Raw genomic sequence first — 15,241 nt, 5'->3', positions numbered from 1 at the left:
TCAGCATCTCTCTGGGCAACACAAGACACTGTACTTTAGCTCAAGAGTAAGGGCGGGTGCTGTTCTGAGTAACTTCTTTCACCCGAGTCAGATCATTTGGCCATTCTTTGGAGTCCTGTAACTTTTTTGAAAAAGGCGTTCACATTTCACAGCTAGAGAAAGTTTATACGCCTCAATTTCAGGTCGTTCATGAAGTATAATAATATATACCGTAACCCGCCACCATCTCCCTTTCCCTACAGAAGATATAGGGGGGCGGGAGCCCCCGCAGGGGCTGGGCCGGCGTACTGTGGGGCCCGCACCCCGCTCCTTCCAGCTGTGCCCGGGTTTCCTTCCGCCTGTTCTCTAAGCCTGGAGCTTCCCAGCAGCTTCTTCGGGCCCATGGCTCTGTCCCCGTCAGCAGAGGAAGAGGAACTCCTAATTTCCTCTTCCTCATTCTTCAGGGCGGGTGTGGGCAGGCTGGGCCGCAGCCAGCAGTGCGCAGGCGGGTGACTCAAACCACAGCTGTGTGCAGAGCCAGGGCCCCTCCCCCGGGCCCGTGTCTCCACGCCTGCACGCCCCGCTGTCACCGCCTCCTGAAAACATCCCGGCCGAGATAAGGCCCCTGCTGGCAGCAGCAAGGCCCGCCCCGCCCCTGAGCACCCCTGGGAGTGACCCCCCCTATGGCAGCTGAGGACTGGCGGGCGTGGGGAGGGGAGAGTGAGGAAGGGTCACCGTCCTGCTCCCCCCCCCCCGCCCTCCCAGGTGGCTCAGCACGCTGCACTCGGAGGGCAGCCTGCCGTCGGCCATCCAGTGGCTGTCCATGTTCGGGCCCATCCGCTCCGTGCGCAGGTACGGCCGCGACAGCGCCGTGGTGGTGTTCGAGGACCTGGGCTCGGCCTGCCGGGCCATGAGCGCCTTCGAGAACCGCGTCCCCGACAGAGGCCTCCTGTGCGCCTGGCACCCGCGCTTCATGAGCAGAGCCGTAAGGGCCCCCCGCCCCCACCCCAGGGCTTCCCGTCCTCTCCCCCTTCCCCTCCCCCGCCCCCCACCCGGGGTCCAGGAAGAGTCGGTCGCAGTCACGGGGCCGGGGCGGGCAGGGCCGTTTATTCAGTCCCCCCCACCACCGCGCGTCACAGGCGGGACTTCTGGGACAAGAAGCCCATGACGGCGTTCACGCACTCGTCCGACAGCCAGCGCGCCTGCAGCGCCCGGCACTCCTCGGCGTTCACCGCGTGCAGCTTCTCCTTCTCCGTCCTCCTCAGGAGCTCCTTGGACACCCGCATGGACTGAAACACAGCGGGGGGCGGGCCCCGTCACACTTCCCGCAGGCCTGCACCTCGCACCCCGCACACGCACGGGCCTGTGTGCGGGAGGAGCGCGGGGAGCACGTCCTGCTCCCCCACTCGGGAGTAGCCCTTCCCGGCACACAGCCACACCTCCTCCTCCAACTCACCCGGAGTGCTCCCGAGAGTGCTCCCCGAGGCCCCCCGGCCGCACGCCTGGGGTGCCGACCTGGTGACTGTGAGTTTCAGCCTCAGGCTCCCACCCAGTCTCTCTGCTTGAACCACTCACTGTCCTCGAGGAACTACGCCCCGGCTCCGCCCACGGAAGCGAGAGGCCAGTACTAACGTTCGGGGGCAGCTTCGCGTAGGCCTGCAGCCGGGCCCAGACCTCCTTCTGGAAAGTGCTGTCGGGAAAGACCTGAGTCACGAGTCCCTGGGCGAAGGCTTCTCCTGCCGTCAGCTTCTTCCCAAAAATGAGCATCTCTGCGGCCTGCAGGGCAGAGGGGAGGCGACGGCGGGTCACAGACCGCAGCCCCGAGACCAGGGCCCGAGAGCCTCAGACGTTCTGCTGGCCGGGGGGTCACTCGGGGGTCGCCCCCGCTAACCCGCGGCAGCTCTTCCTGGGCCGGGGTCCAGCCCCAGCACGGGGGGTGGGGGGTCTTCTGAGCGTGTCTGGGTGTTCCCTGAGCAACGCCACGGAGGCCTGCGCCCCCCACGCCGTAAGCTGAGCAGAATTCTCACCCCAAACCGTCCCACGGGCCGGCAGGCAGCTGTGCCACCCACACGCTTGGCGCCAGCGATGGGACGGAGCCTGGTGCCAGCACCTCGGGGGGCACCGGCCACGCGTCCCCACCGGAAGAAGCCGACACTGACCCTCTGGCCTCGCCAAGCCAGGGGCGCCTGACCTGCTGCCCCCCGCAGCCCACCGGCTGCCTGTCACCCCCGAGGCCACTGAGGCATCCGTCACCCCCAACTGCAGCCGCAACGGAACGGAGGCAAAGGGAGAAGAACCTGCCTTAAGGCTCAGGGTAACGGACCAAATCCCGAGTCACAAGCTTCTGGTCCCGCTTTTGGGGACACACCCAGGGTTTGCTCCTGTTCCAGTGCTCAGAGGAGCCTGCAGTGCCCAGGACGGTGCGGAGCCTGTGCTCGGGCCACCGGGAGACAAGAAGCCGACTCGCCCACGCGAGCAGGTCCTTCACACTGCGCCACAGCCAGCCCCAGAAAAACGAGAACCTTGTTTGGGTCTTGGGTGACGCCCAACAGTGCTCAGGGGACCCTACGGGGTGCCGAGGAAGGAACCAGAAGCAGCCACACACAGGCAGGTGCCCTGCCCGCTGCACGCTCTCCCCCGCCCCTGACGGTTCTTTGCGGGGTTTCTAGAAGTTACCTTGGCTGAGCCCATTATCTTGGGGAACAGGTAGGAGGAGCAGCCTTCCGGGCTCTGGCCGAGGTGGCTGAAGGGGGTGTGGAACGTCGCCTGGCGGGAGGAACAGGGCAGACCATCAGCTCTGCACGCGCTCGAGGAAACCGTCGCTAGCTCCACAATGCTTGGCTGAGAACCCGCAAAGTCGGGATGGCCGCGGACACACACACACACACACACACACACACACATGCACGCACGCACACGCGCAGACTGCTTACTCCTCAAGGGGAAGGAGGCGTCGTGGCCACGGAAAGGGCCCAAAGGCTCGGCACCCCGCCTGCCCCCTCCCCCCCGCATCTGGTTCCAGGCCCCACCTGCCGCACACGAACGTCCCAGGAGAGGGAGCTGTGGGGGCAGCCTGGCCCGCTGTCCGCCCCCCCCCCGCCCCCCGCAGGCTTTGCGAGTGACCACGCTGTCCCCTCGCGCTGCTCCAGGTCTCGGGCATCGTCCCTTTGCCAGACGAGGCCACGGATGTTACTCCCAGCGTGCTGGTGACCCTGAGTGCGGCCGCTTACGCCGCCCCGGGCCCGGGGCTCTGCAGAACGTTCTAGATCCTTCGGGACGGGCATGAAGGGGCCGAGGGGTCTGGCTGCATCTCCTGAGAAGGTGCCACGGTGGCGCGTGACATCGCCGCCAGCCACAGCCGAGCCTGGACAGACTCTGGCCATCAGGGCGCGCGTGTGCACGCACAAACATGCTCGTGTGTGCACGTGTGATATGCACGCATGCGCGTGTGCACGTATGTGCAATTGCTGCCAGGACTGAGCCCCGCTCTCAAGCCCTGCGAGGAGCGTGCTTGGCCTCCAGGCCACTCGCCGTCCATCTGTCCCGACAGAGCCGGCCTCTCGCACACGGAGGGGGAGCTCGTGGCGGCTTTAATCCACCTTTCTACAGCACATTGCAGAGACCTTTTTCATCTGTTTTGCTGTTGTTGTTTTGTCTTTTTGGGTCACACCCAGTGATGCTCGGGAGTTACTCCTGGCTCTGCACTCAGGAATCACTCCTGGCAGTGCTCAGGGGACCCTATGGGATGCTGGGGATCGAACCCGGGCTGGCCACGTGCAAGGCAAACGCCCTCCCCGCTGTGCTATCGCTCCAGCTCCGACTTTTTGTTTCTGCTTTCTGGATCACACCCGGCGATGCTCAGGGGTTACTCCTGGCTCGCACTCAGGAATTACTCCTGGCTGTGCTCAGGGGACCATATGGGATACTGGGAATCGAACCCGGGTTGGCCATGTGCAAGGCAAATGCCCTCCCCGCTGTGCTATTGCTCCAGCCCCGTGGGTTGACTTTAAATACTAGAATTTAATTCCATTATATTGGCTATGGAGAACACTGTCATCCTCTGCGCTTATCTGAGGAATATTTGGGGGTTTCTGGGTGAAAGATCTTATGACCAGCAACCGCCAGGCCCAGCAGCTCACCAGCCGTGCTTTCAGCTAGGTGTGCTTTTTATTTTTTTATTATATTTTTGCTTTTTGGGTCACACAGCGATGCTCAGGGGTTACTCCTGGTTTTGCACTCAGGAATTACCCCTGGCGGTACTCGGGGGACCCTATGGGATGCTGGGACTCAAATCTGGGTTGGCCGCGTGCAAGGCAAACGCCCTCCCCGCTGTGCTCTCACTCCGGCCCCTAGATGCACCTTTTAGAGGCGTCATGTCCCCTTTCTTCTTCCTTTCTCCCAGGTGAAAGTGCCTCAGCGGGACTCTAAGGAGACAGAGAAGGCTGAGCCCACAGCAGCGGGCGCAGGAAACGGGAGCCCGGGGCCCGCCCAGCCCGAGCGGCAGCCGGCCACTGTGTGAGCGGGACCCGGCCGGCCGGGACGCCCGGCGCGGAGCACTGTGAGTAGGACCCTGCGAGTGAAGCGGACGCTCAGGGCAGGCTCCGGCCTCTCCGACCCGGTGCTCCTGCATCGGGGGGCCCAGGCCCCTCGCGGGCTCCAGGTACGGGAAGGTGGCGCTTGACTTGGCCCCGCAGGGAGCAGCGACTCAGCACCCCAGGACTGGGCCGTGGGGAGGCGTGTGCTGGGCGCGGCTGAGGCCCCCGGCTGCTCCGGGCACCAAAGCAAGCGTCATTCCCTGCTGTGTGCAACAGCCTGGGGGCCACTCTCAGCGCTGCTCAGGGGACAGGCCAGCCACAGTGCTCAGGAGACACCGGCCCGGCCCTGTGAGCAGCCGACGGGCCCCGTCCCACAGGCCACCGCCCTGCCACTCACCTGGGCCCCGACTGCACAGGCCTCGCGGACAGAGAAATGGTCGCCAGGGGTGGGTCCAACCCACACTTAACGTGGCCCTTAGCCCGGTGCTTTCGGGGACAGACCCTACAGAATTAATTTCTCTCCACGGCTTCTTCTTTCGGTATCTCTCCCTGATTTAAAAGTGAACCTTCGGGGCTGGAGTGATAGCACAGCGGGTAGGGCGTTTGCCTTGCACGCGGCCGACCTGGGTTCGATTCCAGCATCCCATATGGTCCCCTGAGCACCGCCAGGAGTAATTCCTGAGTGCAGAGCCAGGAGTGGACCCCTGGGCATTGCCAGGTGTGACCCAAAAGGCGGGGAGAAGGGGGGGAGTGAACCTTTAAGGGCCGGAACAGTACAGCAGAGGGCGTTTGCCTCACATGCGGATGACCCGGGTTCAATCCCCTCGGACCTCCAGGAGTGACTCCTGAGAGCAGAGAGCCAGGAGTCACCCCTGAGAATCACCGGGTTGACCCCCCTCCAAACCAAATCAAACCAGGAAAAAATAAAAAGGGCCTTGGATGGGGCTGGGGAGAGAGGGCGGGAGGGCGCTCGCCTGCACACGGCTGACGGTCCAGGCCCCAGCGTCCCACGGGGTCTCCCGGGCCTGCCAGGGCTCAGCCCTGCGTGCCACCAGGTGGGCCCCAGCCAACCCGAAGCAAGCGAGGGGCCTGTGAAGGGGCTCGAAGCCCCGCGGCCCACTCACCCGGTCGGTCGCGTACACCACGTCGAACAGCCCGAGCAGGGTGACGGAGATGCCCACCGCCGGCCCGTTGACCACGGCAACCAGGGGCTTCGGGAAGTCGATGAAGCAGGCCACGAAGTCCCTGCGCAGTGGGGAGGCAGAGCAGGCGCTGCAGGGGACAGACGGGCCCCGCCCCCGCCCCGCCCCGCCCCCCGGTCCGTCCCGAGCGGCTCCCGGAGCATGTCCAGCCGGGCCACCGTCCAGTCTGGGCTCCCCGGGGGCAGGAGGGTGAGGGCGGTGGGCTGCAGAGAACTGGGGGGTCTGGGAGAGGGAGAGTCACCCGCGGGGGCTCCAGGCTTCTGGAACCTCTCGGGCCCTCCCGCCCCGGCCCGGAGACAGGCCAGGTGGTGGCGGGGGGAAGGGAGGTGGTGCTCACCCAACCCGCGTGAGCGTCTGTGTTTGTCCGTTATGGGGGGTGTGGTGAGGGCCACACCCTTGACTCTCAGGGGCTCCCTCCCCCTGGCTCTGCCGGGAGCACTGCTGGGGGAGCACTGCTGGCCGTGCCCGGCCACATGCGAGGCACCTGGACGGTACTATCTGGCCCAGGATTCGGGTTTTCATTGTTTTGTTCAGCTAAATATCGGTTCTTGCGCCCAGAGATAAATACAGTGGGGAGGCACTTGCCTTGCACACGGCCACTCTGGGTTCAGTCCCTGATCCCCTGGCACTGTGTGGGGTCTCTGGAACCACAGGCCTTACCAGGAGTCAGCCCTGAACTCAAAGCCAGCAGTGAGCCCTGAGCACAGGGGCGGGAGTCAACCCTGAGCACAGAGCCAGGAGTCAACCCTGAGCACAGGGCTGGGAGTCAGCCCTGAGCACTGCTAAGTGCACTGGGGCTACTCCTATCCCTGCCCGGGGTCACTCCCAGCAGCCGGGGGCCTAGCCACGCTGAGGACCGACCCCGCCGCTTGGCAGAGGCTGGGCCCGCCGAGCTCCCGCTGGCACAGGGCGGCACCTCACCTCAGCAAGGCGGCGCCGTCCTTGGCTTTCTCCTCCATTCCGCCTGGGGGGATGTCGGTGAAGTTCGTGAGGTCGTTCCCACTGCAGTAATAGTCCCCGCTCCCTGCGGAAACAGGCGGTCACCCCCACTCGGCCCGAGCCCCCACTGACGCGGGTCTCACCGTCTCCCTTCCCGGCCCTTCCTCCCCTTCCCCTGTAACGTCTAGATTCCCAGACGCGGGACTCTGCGTCAGAGGATACGCAGTTTATTATTATTGCTCTTTGTTTCTGGCCACACCCAGTGGCTGGGCTTGGCCCTGGTGGGGTCTGGGGGACCGGGAGGGTGCTGGGGATGGGGCCCAGGTCACCGGCGTGTGAAGGCCCTACCCGCTGGGGCACCTCTCCCTCTCCCAGGACGCGTCCCTTCTCTTTTCTTTTTTAAACTGAATCACCGTGAGCGACAGTTACAAAGCTTCCATGTGCCAGCTTCAGCCATACAATGATCAAACTCATTCATCCCTTCCCTGGTGCACTTTTTCCACCACCAGTGTCCCCAGTGCCCCTGCCCTGCCCCCAGCCCTCCCCCTGCCCCCATGGCAGACAGTTTCCCCCATACTCTCTACTCTGGGCATTATGGTTTGCAGTACAGACACCGAGAGGCCGTCACGTTGGGTCCTTTGTCTGTTTCAGCACACAGTTCCCATCCCGAGCAACCCTCCAACCGTCCCTGACTCAGTGACCCCTTCTCCCTCCCAGCCGCCTTCTCCCCTGCTCATGAGGCGGGCTGCCAACTATGGGGCAATCCTCCTGCCCTTGTCTCTACTGTCCTTGGGCGTCCGTCTCACATTAAGATATTCTGTACTCCACAGACGAGCGCAGTCCTCCCGTGCCTGTCCCTCTCTGACCCATTTCACTCGGCAGGACACTCCCCGGGTCTGTCCACTTAGGAGCAAACCTCCACACGCCCCTTTTCCGTGCCAACAAAGGTCCGTCCCCTTTCCTGTGTCTCCTTTTCACAGCCACGCACGCGGCTGCCCGAGAGAACAGCCCCCCCCCCGCCTCAGCCGCCCGGAGGGGCCAGGCCACGTGTCCCTCGGACCAGCTGGCAGAACACGACCCCCTCACCGACCGTGTCTCTGCCCCGTCCTTGCCGTCTCCCTTGCTCGGGGAGTGCTGGACTTTCTCAGGTAAACTGTGTCTTGTCCGTCTGGGGCCCACCCGGGCGCGCAGGGGCCGCCTCCTGTGGAGTCCTGTGAGGCCCCGAGCGCGGGCAGAGCCGGGACCCGGAGCACACGTCAGCGAGCTCGCCCTGACCCCGGCCGGGACACGGCAGCCCTCACTCCCCGGCCGGCCCCGCCGCTCTGCGCGTTCTCTTCCCGATCCGGGAGCACCCCTGGAGGTGCTGGGCGCTGCTCCTGACAGGGTGCTCGGGGGACCAGGGCCTGGAGACTGAGCACGGCCACTCAGTTCTGCGAGCCCCTTCCCTGCCGCCTTGGCAGTCTGGACCCGCTTCTCACACACTGAAAGCATCAGTCCGGGGTGGGGGACACGGCCCAGCGGGAGGGGGTCGGCCTTGCGCCCGCCGACCGGGTTCCACCCCTGGCACCCCACACGGTCCCCCAACGCCGCCAGGAGCAGTTCCCGAGGGCAGAGCTGGGAGTAACGAGAACAGCACAAACAAGCAAACAAAGGAGAAAGTCCCGGCCCCAGGGCTCAGGGTTGTGCCCGCGGGCGCAGGCCCTGCTGTGGCCCGGGAGCAGGTGGCCCCGAGCTCAGCCCAGGGAACTGCAGCGGGTGGTGCCAACACAGAGCAGGACAGGAGGGTCCTAACCCTCCCGCGCCCGCTGCGCATTCGAGAGCCGCGTTTCCCGGTGCCGAGGAAGGTCTCGGGGCTCCCCCCTCCCCGGCCGGCCGACAGGGCCCTGCTTGGGACGCCGACGGTCACCTGTGACGACGGTGATGGCCGAGTCATCGTCCCCCGCGGCCTTCAGCGCCTGCATGATCTCCCGGTACATCTGCGAGGAGGGAGACAGAAGGGCCCGGGCCCAGGTCTGACCCCAAGCGCGACCCTGAAAGCAGCAAACCAACGCGCAGCGGGAGGGGCGGGGGGCGGCGCTGCAGGACGCGCACTCCCTGCCCCGCGTGGACGGTCCACCCCCAGCACAGCCCCAGCAGCTCACTCGCCTCCTGTATATTTTCTTCCCAAAGAGAAAGGGAAGAAGGGGCCGGAGTGAGAGCACAGCGGGGAGGGCGTTTGCCTTGCACTCGCCGACCCGGGTTCGATTCCCAGCATCCCGTAGGGTCCCCCGGGCACTGCCAGGGGTGATTCCTGAGTGCAGAGCCAGGAGTGGCCCTGAGCACCGCTGGGTGTGAAGCAAAAAAAAAAAAAAAGAAAAAGGGAAGGAGTTTTTTTTCCTATTGCTACGGAATTTTGGTTTTGAGCCACACCCAGGTGCTCGGGGACCATGTATGGTGACGGGGATCGGACCCAGGTTGGTACACGGCAAGGGGAGGCCGTGGGCTTTGGCTCGGGGCCCTACTGCTGCTGGTTTCTGCCATCGTTGCGAGCGGCCCTGTGGTGTCGCTGACTCCCGTGAGGGCCTCCCCGTCTGTCCCGGCTCTGCAGGCCGCGAGCCGTGAGGACACTGGGGGATCTGAACCACGGTCTTCCCCGGCTCGGGGCCAGCGGCAGTGCCGCACCGTTCATTGGCCCCCTGCTCTGTGCCGTCAGGACACCCCAGGAATCCGGCCGCGTCCACACCGCGGACGCCCAAGTGGCTCGGGTGGCGGCCGGCCTCCGCCCCTCGGGGGGTACCTGCGTGGTGATGGCGTTCTTCTTGCTCGGCCGGTTCAGTGTGATCTTGGTGATGGCGCCCTCCGAGGTCACCAGCACCGCGTCAGAGCCCGCTCGTGGCCCCTCTGCCGCGGGCCGGGCCGGGCGCGGGGCCTCGGAGGAGCTCAGCCTGGCCACCAGGTCCACGTAGTTCTGCCTGGCGGTTTCCTGAAAGAGGTCGGCGGAGCGTCAGCCGCAGGCCCGGGAGGAGGCGTCCCGAGAGCCCGACGCGGCTGTCGCGGCCATAAGGGCAGAGCAGAGGGGCGGGGGCCGGCGAGGGCAGAGGACGCGGTCACCTGGGGCAGGCTGCCCAGCTCCTTCCACGCCTCCCACTTGGCCTTGTTGACGAAGTCCAGCATCCCCGGCTTGGGGGTGTTACAGGGCCCATCGGTGACCTGCGGGGGAGAGGACAGGTCAGGGTCGGCTGAAACCCAGGCTGGGGCCGTCAGGGCTGGACTCAGTGCCCAGCCCGACCCGCCAGCAGCTTCACCAGGACGCCAGACAGTGACCAGCCAAGGGGCCACAGACACCACCCCCCAAGGTGCTGAGGTGCTGTTAAAGGCACAAAAGGAAGGAAGGAGGGGAGTGGGGGAAGGGGAGGGGGTGGGTAAAGGAGGCATAAAGGGAGGGAGGGAGGGAGGGAGGGAGGGAAGGCAAGACTGAGAAATGAACTATTAGCTCAGTCCCTCAAACCAGTTGTTTTTGTTTTCTCAGTGAAGCAAGACAGTTTTGGTTTTATTGTTTTTGTTTTTTTCTTTTTGGGTCACACCTGGCGATGCACAGGGGTCACTCCTGGCTCTGCACTCAGGAATTACCCCTGGCAGTGCTCAGGGGACCATATGGGATGCTGGGAATCAAACCCGGGTCGGCAAACGCCCTACCCGTTGTGAAAACAAGACAGTTTTTATCGAACGAGATTTACAAAGAGATGTGAGGTGAGAGAAAGGAATATTTGCTCTTGGAGGAGCACCCGGGCTTCTCCAAAGTGAAAACAGCCCTAAAATCAGTTTTAACTGCACACACAGCAGTGCAAGGCAAGGGTTTGGGGCACGGACGCTAGCGAGAATCTGAGGGGCTGGAGCGACAGCACAGCGGGGAGGGCGTTTGCCTTGCACACAGCCGACCCGGTTCAATCCCCGACATCCCATTCAGCCCCCGAGCACTTCCAGGAGTGATTCCTGAGTGCAGAGCCAGGAGTCACCCCGAGCATCGCCAGTGTGACCCAAAAAGCAAAAAAAAAAAAATCTGAATTGTTCATTAGTTTCATACTCGGGTGACAGTCTAGCACACACTCTTCAAAGTGACTTGACCAACAGGTACTCGGAAGCTCCACAAAGGTACTAAACACCCAGGGAGGTCTCTGGCATGTGGGCGGCAAGAGACTCACAGAACTGAAGTTGAATGGCCGCGGGGTGCGGCCTCAGCTGTCAGGAGACAGATTTGGACATACGGAGAGAAAACACAAGCAACTCGACTCCACTGGCTTCGGGGTGGGTGGAACGAGTGTGTCGAGATGAAGAAAACACGCCAGCTGCGTGTCCGACACAGCGATTCAAGGCTCCATGGAACCCCCCACTCACTGTGCGAGTCTAAAGCCTTTATGACAGCTGAGCGAGAAGGTGCCCGCGCCCGCCGCGGGGTAACCGGCACACACTGCCCAGAGGGGCGGCTTCTTCCAGCGAAACCTCTGGACACTAGTCCTGGGGCTGCCGCAACACTACAGCACAGAGGGTGCCCGCACATGGCACCCCATAAGGTCCCGAGTCCCACCAGGAGTGGCCCCTGGGGACAGGGCCAGGAGTCCCCTCTGAGCACTGCTGGGTGTGCCCCCCCCCCCGCAAAATAAACAAATAAACCCTAAGGTTTTGGTTTTGGCTTTTTCTGGGTCACACCCGGCGATGCTCAGGGGTGACTCCTGACTCTGCACTCAGGAATTCCTCCTGGTGGTGCTTGGGGACCGTCTGGGATGCCGGGAATCAAACACAGGCCGGCCGCGTGCGAGGCAAACGCCCTCCCTGCTGTGCTATCGCCCGGCCCCAAGGTTTTAAGTCTCCCTTTCTCTGGAGTAACCCAGAGGGATTATTTTTCTTTTCTTGATGGTATAGATGTCCCCTGCTGCCCCAAAGAAGACCCTCCCTTGGTCAAAGAGACAACATGGGTTAAAGCTCCGGCTTTGCACATATCCCCCTGGTTTGACTACTGGCCTCAAGCACCACCCGCTAAGCCCAACCTCCCTCCACCTCAGACCAAACCCCCGCCACCCCCTAAGCAACCCATTCTCATAAAACCCTTTGCAAGCTGGAACGGTGTAAAGAGAACAATCTATTAATGTGGAATTTCTTTTTTTTGCTTTTTGGGTCACACCCGGCAATGCTTAAGGGTTACTCCTGGCTCTGCACTCAGGAATTACTCCTGGCAGTGCTCAGGGGACCCTATGGGATGCTGGGAATCAAAGCCGGGTCGGCCACGTGCAAGGCAAACGCCTTCCCGCTGTGCTATCGCTCCAGCCCCAAACGGTGGAATTTCCTTTAGCATTCCCAGACCCCCCCAAAAATAACGTACCTCGGCATATAGCAACACGTAACACGGACAGTGACATCACAGAGAGAACAGGCCTGGGACAGAGCCTGTACCTGAGCTGAGGCTCAGGGGCGTTCTGGGGAGGCTGGAAGCACCCTTGAGTGCTGACACTTGTCACTTTGGCAAGAGCAAACCTCCACCCTCTGCACTGCTCCCGGCTCCCCTCCCACATGGCGCTAAGGCTTTTGCAGAAAGCAAAGTGATCGAAGTTGAACTTCCCGAGACGGGGACCCCTGGGTCCCCATGTCCAGTGCACGTGCTCTCACGCGGCCACTCCAAAGGAAAGCGCCGAGCAAGCCCTGAAGCGTGACCAAGTTTCAACAAAACACGGAGCATGTTTCCCAGGAGTCCACGGCCGGAAACGTTTGTGGCCCGTTACCTGCTTGTACAGGGCGTAGAGTTTTAACTTCACTTCGTTGCCTGGGTCCTTCTTCAAGAGCTTCACCTGATTCATGGCGTTTTCAAAGTCCTGCTGACTGGCTCTCATGGCCGGCCGGCTCCCGTGCAGCGGGGCGCGGGTGACCTGGAGGGGGCTGCGAGCAGGCAGGCGGGTTTCCAAGCAGCCCCTCCCCTCCCGACAACAACTTCAGCCAACGCACGTGGACCTACATGTCTGGCGTCTGGCGCCAACCGTTGGTGCGAGGTTTCCAAACGGATCGAGATAAGAAAGCAGAGCTCCCACACCTGTAGCCGGTGCAAAATCCCGAGGCAGAGAAAGCTACGATTGCGCGTGGGAGCGGCTGTGCGCCGGCTACTATGCACAGATAAAGGCGACGGGGCCCCAGGGGCTGCAAGGGTCTGTCGCTTCCGCCACAGGCAAGAAGTAAACGAAAGACTTGCAGGTGGAGAGAAGTGGGCGCTCAGCGGGGTACAGTGCAGGGGCGAGACTCAGTCCTTTATGTCCCGGGGTCTGGGAAGAATTCTCTGCTCCCGGCTGAGGCCCCCCCGTCCTCTGTTCAGAAAAACTCGAGCCCCAACATATAAGCAAGCAGGGGCGGGGAGAGGGGGGCGCGGGAAGCCGTAGGAACAGCTTCAGAAGGGCAGAGGCACACTCGCTGGGTTCCGGACAGACGGACCCTCCCTTCCTGGGGGGAAGGGAGTCTAAGCCGCGGAGACCCTGAGCTGCCCAGCTCACCTGATGCCTAACCCGCCGCCCGGGGTCCCGGAAGCAGGCTTTAAGCACCCCGAGTAAGAGCAGGGGAGGGAAACGTCAAGGTATGGCAGCCACTAGCAAACACGGGATGTTCACAATGATGGCCCTGAATAAAAGAGTTAATGGCAACAACCGTGGTTAATGCTGGTTAATACTGGACACAAAGAGAGCCCACACCTACCGCGTCATCTCCCCCGTGCACCTGCGGCAGAGAACAGAGGGGCAAACCTGGGTGTGTTCCGTGTGACTTTAATAAATAAATAAATAAATAATCGGTCTCCAACACGTTCTGAATGACTGATTTACTACTACCTCACTGAATTATTTTCTGCACGACTGGGCCAAACGCCACTTCAACGCACTGGGCTCGTTCCAAGCGGAACTTGGCAAGCTCCGAGCGGAAAGCAGAAAGAGCACTTGGGTGCTCCCCGGCAGCTTGAGCGTGTGTGACCCACACAATGCGGCGGGCAGACTTATTTGAGGACAAAGTGCGCCGCCGGGGTGCTGGGGGGGCCGGGGGGCGGGGAGGGCGCGCCGCCAGGAGCTGGCCCGCAGGGACCCGCACACGGGGCCCCCCAGCCCGCCCGGGGGTGCCTCCCGGGTGCAGAGGCAGGCGGCAGCCCCGGGCACCGACGCGGGACCCGCAGCACCAAGGGCGTCGGGGGGCAAACCCTGCACGAGCGCCCCCCGCCCGCGGCCCTGGCTGGGCTCCTCCGTGCAGGGCCCGCGCCCGGCTGCTGCCCCCCCGCGCCCCGCGCCCCGCGCCCAGCCCGGCGGCCCCCGCGGCCGTGACCCCGCTCACCTCCGCAGCACGCCCGGACACCAGCGCCGCGCCAGCCGCCCCGCCGCTCCGGCCATGGCCAGCCCGCCCCGAGCCCGGCGCGAGCCCGCACGGCGCCCGCGGGGCGGGGCCGCGGGGCGGGGCCGCGGGGCGGGGCCGCGGCGGGGCCGGGCCGCGATAGGTCGGCGCGGGTGGGCGGGACCGGCGGTTCGGGCCGCGATAGGCCGGAATCAGAATGAGGTGGGCGGGGCCGCCACGACAGGGCCCGAGGCCCAAAGTCCGCGGGGCACGAGCGAGGAGGCGGGCCGAGTGGGCGAGGAGGGCGGCGGCTCGCCATTGGTCAGAAGAGAGGAAGGGGCGGAGCCCGAGGGGGTGGAAGGGCGAGAGGCGGTCCGGGGCGCTAAATATAGGCCAAGACGGGTCGGGGGCGGAGCCGGGACGGAGATTGGGGGGGGGGGGGGCTTTGGGGACCGAGTCCCGGGATGGAGTGACCCGGCCAGGCGGGATGCCCGAGACCCGCCTAGACCCTTCTGGAAGATGAAGGATGCTGGCGCTGTGGTCGGCCCCTCCAGGGAGCCGGAGCTGCGGCTCTTCCAGTAGCCCTGGGGGGCCGCAGTGGCGCCCCTTTTGCAGCCGTGGCCAGGTTAACTGCGTGATCCGCCCTGAGGTCGCCCGGGGTCCGAATCTAAGTCCCAGGTCCTCGGCTGGGCCGGGCTGGTGGCCTCGAGTCATCTGCTCTCCAAGGCAGACCTGAGTTCCAGCGTAGCTGTGATTCAGACTGACGCGGGTCTTTTTTTAAAAAATAATTTAATAATTTTGATAATTTATTGATTTTTTAATTAGTGAGTCACAGTGAGGGGACAGTTACATATTCACTCATTTTCGTGCTTGTTTTACCCTCATGCAATGTTCGAGAGCCCATCCCTCCACCAGTGTCCATTCTCCACCACTTATGAACCCAGGATCCCTCCCGCCCTGACGCAGGTCTCTGGAGCCTTACAAGGTGACAGAGGGCAGGCCCGCAAGGAGGGTCTCAGGGACGGCACGGCCAGCCAGGGCATGATCCCTGGCACCCCAGAGAAAACGCGCGGGTTTCAGAGTGCCCGTCTGCACTGTGTAGGCCCTTCACAATGCAAGCGGCCTGCTGGGGTCCAGCGGGTGGGAAAGTGAACTCCTTGTCGGAGGGTGATTTCAAAGTGCAGGAGGACCTGAGAGACGGTCACAGGGGTTGAGGTGCTTGGTGGCATGCTGCTGACCTTGGTTCCATGGCGCCCTGAG

At 63.6% G+C, this 15,241-nt stretch overlaps 2 protein-coding genes across 5 annotated transcripts; one reads left to right on the top strand and one right to left on the bottom strand.

The window, feature by feature from the left end:
- LOC129402378 (testis expressed protein 56-like) lies at nt 1-8,554 on the top strand. Of its 2 annotated transcripts, XM_055128775.1 has the most exons (3): nt 1-964; nt 4,382-4,537; nt 7,636-8,554. In XM_055128775.1, the coding sequence occupies exons 1-2, from the start codon at nt 803-805 to the stop codon at nt 4,496-4,498; spliced, it is 279 nt and encodes a 92-aa protein (XP_054984750.1). In that variant the 5' UTR covers nt 1-802; the 3' UTR covers nt 4,499-4,537; nt 7,636-8,554. The 2 variants fall into 2 exon arrangements, with proteins under 2 accessions (XP_054984750.1, XP_054984749.1); XM_055128774.1 differs by lacking the exon at nt 7,636-8,554 and having other exon boundaries at nt 4,382-5,629.
- On the bottom strand, nt 1,066-14,109 carry ECI2 (enoyl-CoA delta isomerase 2). Of its 3 annotated transcripts, none has more exons than XM_055128773.1 (11): nt 13,985-14,109; nt 13,165-13,288; nt 12,409-12,562; nt 9,746-9,844; nt 9,432-9,617; nt 8,562-8,631; nt 6,638-6,740; nt 5,639-5,759; nt 2,656-2,745; nt 1,612-1,755; nt 1,066-1,268 (listed from the first exon to the last, which is right to left on the bottom strand). In XM_055128773.1, exons 3-11 carry the CDS (start codon nt 12,514-12,516, stop codon nt 1,113-1,115), a joined length of 1,077 nt encoding a protein of 358 aa, XP_054984748.1. In that variant the 5' UTR covers nt 12,517-12,562; nt 13,165-13,288; nt 13,985-14,109; the 3' UTR covers nt 1,066-1,112. The 3 variants fall into 3 exon arrangements, with proteins under 3 accessions (XP_054984748.1, XP_054984746.1, XP_054984747.1); XM_055128771.1 differs by lacking the exon at nt 13,165-13,288 and adding an exon at nt 13,364-13,384 and having other exon boundaries at nt 13,985-14,087; XM_055128772.1 differs by lacking the exon at nt 13,165-13,288 and having other exon boundaries at nt 13,985-14,096.
- Nucleotides 14,110-15,241: the final 1,132 nt, after the last annotated feature.

This window comes from Sorex araneus, chromosome 2 (assembly GCF_027595985.1).
Source record: "Sorex araneus isolate mSorAra2 chromosome 2, mSorAra2.pri, whole genome shotgun sequence".
Taxonomy (NCBI): domain Eukaryota; kingdom Metazoa; phylum Chordata; class Mammalia; order Eulipotyphla; family Soricidae; genus Sorex; species Sorex araneus.
This window is presented reverse-complemented; position numbering and strand designations above follow the sequence as displayed.

Excerpts from the sequence above, each read along its gene's own strand:
- ECI2 (XM_055128771.1), bottom strand. The coding sequence starts at position 14,040 with ATGGCCGGAGCGGCGGGGCGGCTGGCGCGGCGCTGGTGTCCGGGCGTG. Across the intron at positions 2,746-5,638 it reads TGGTGTACGCGACCGACCGG|GCGACGTTCCACACCCCCTT; the intron begins GTGAGTGGGCCG and ends TCCTCCCGCCAG. Across the intron at positions 1,756-2,655 it reads AGATAATGGGCTCAGCCAAG|GCCGCAGAGATGCTCATTTT; the intron begins GTAACTTCTAGA and ends TCTGCCCTGCAG.
- LOC129402378 (XM_055128775.1), top strand. The coding sequence starts at position 803 with ATGTTCGGGCCCATCCGCTCCGTGCGCAGGTACGGCCGCGACAGCGCC. Across the intron at positions 965-4,381 it reads CGCGCTTCATGAGCAGAGCC|GTGAAAGTGCCTCAGCGGGA; the intron begins GTAAGGGCCCCC and ends CCTTTCTCCCAG.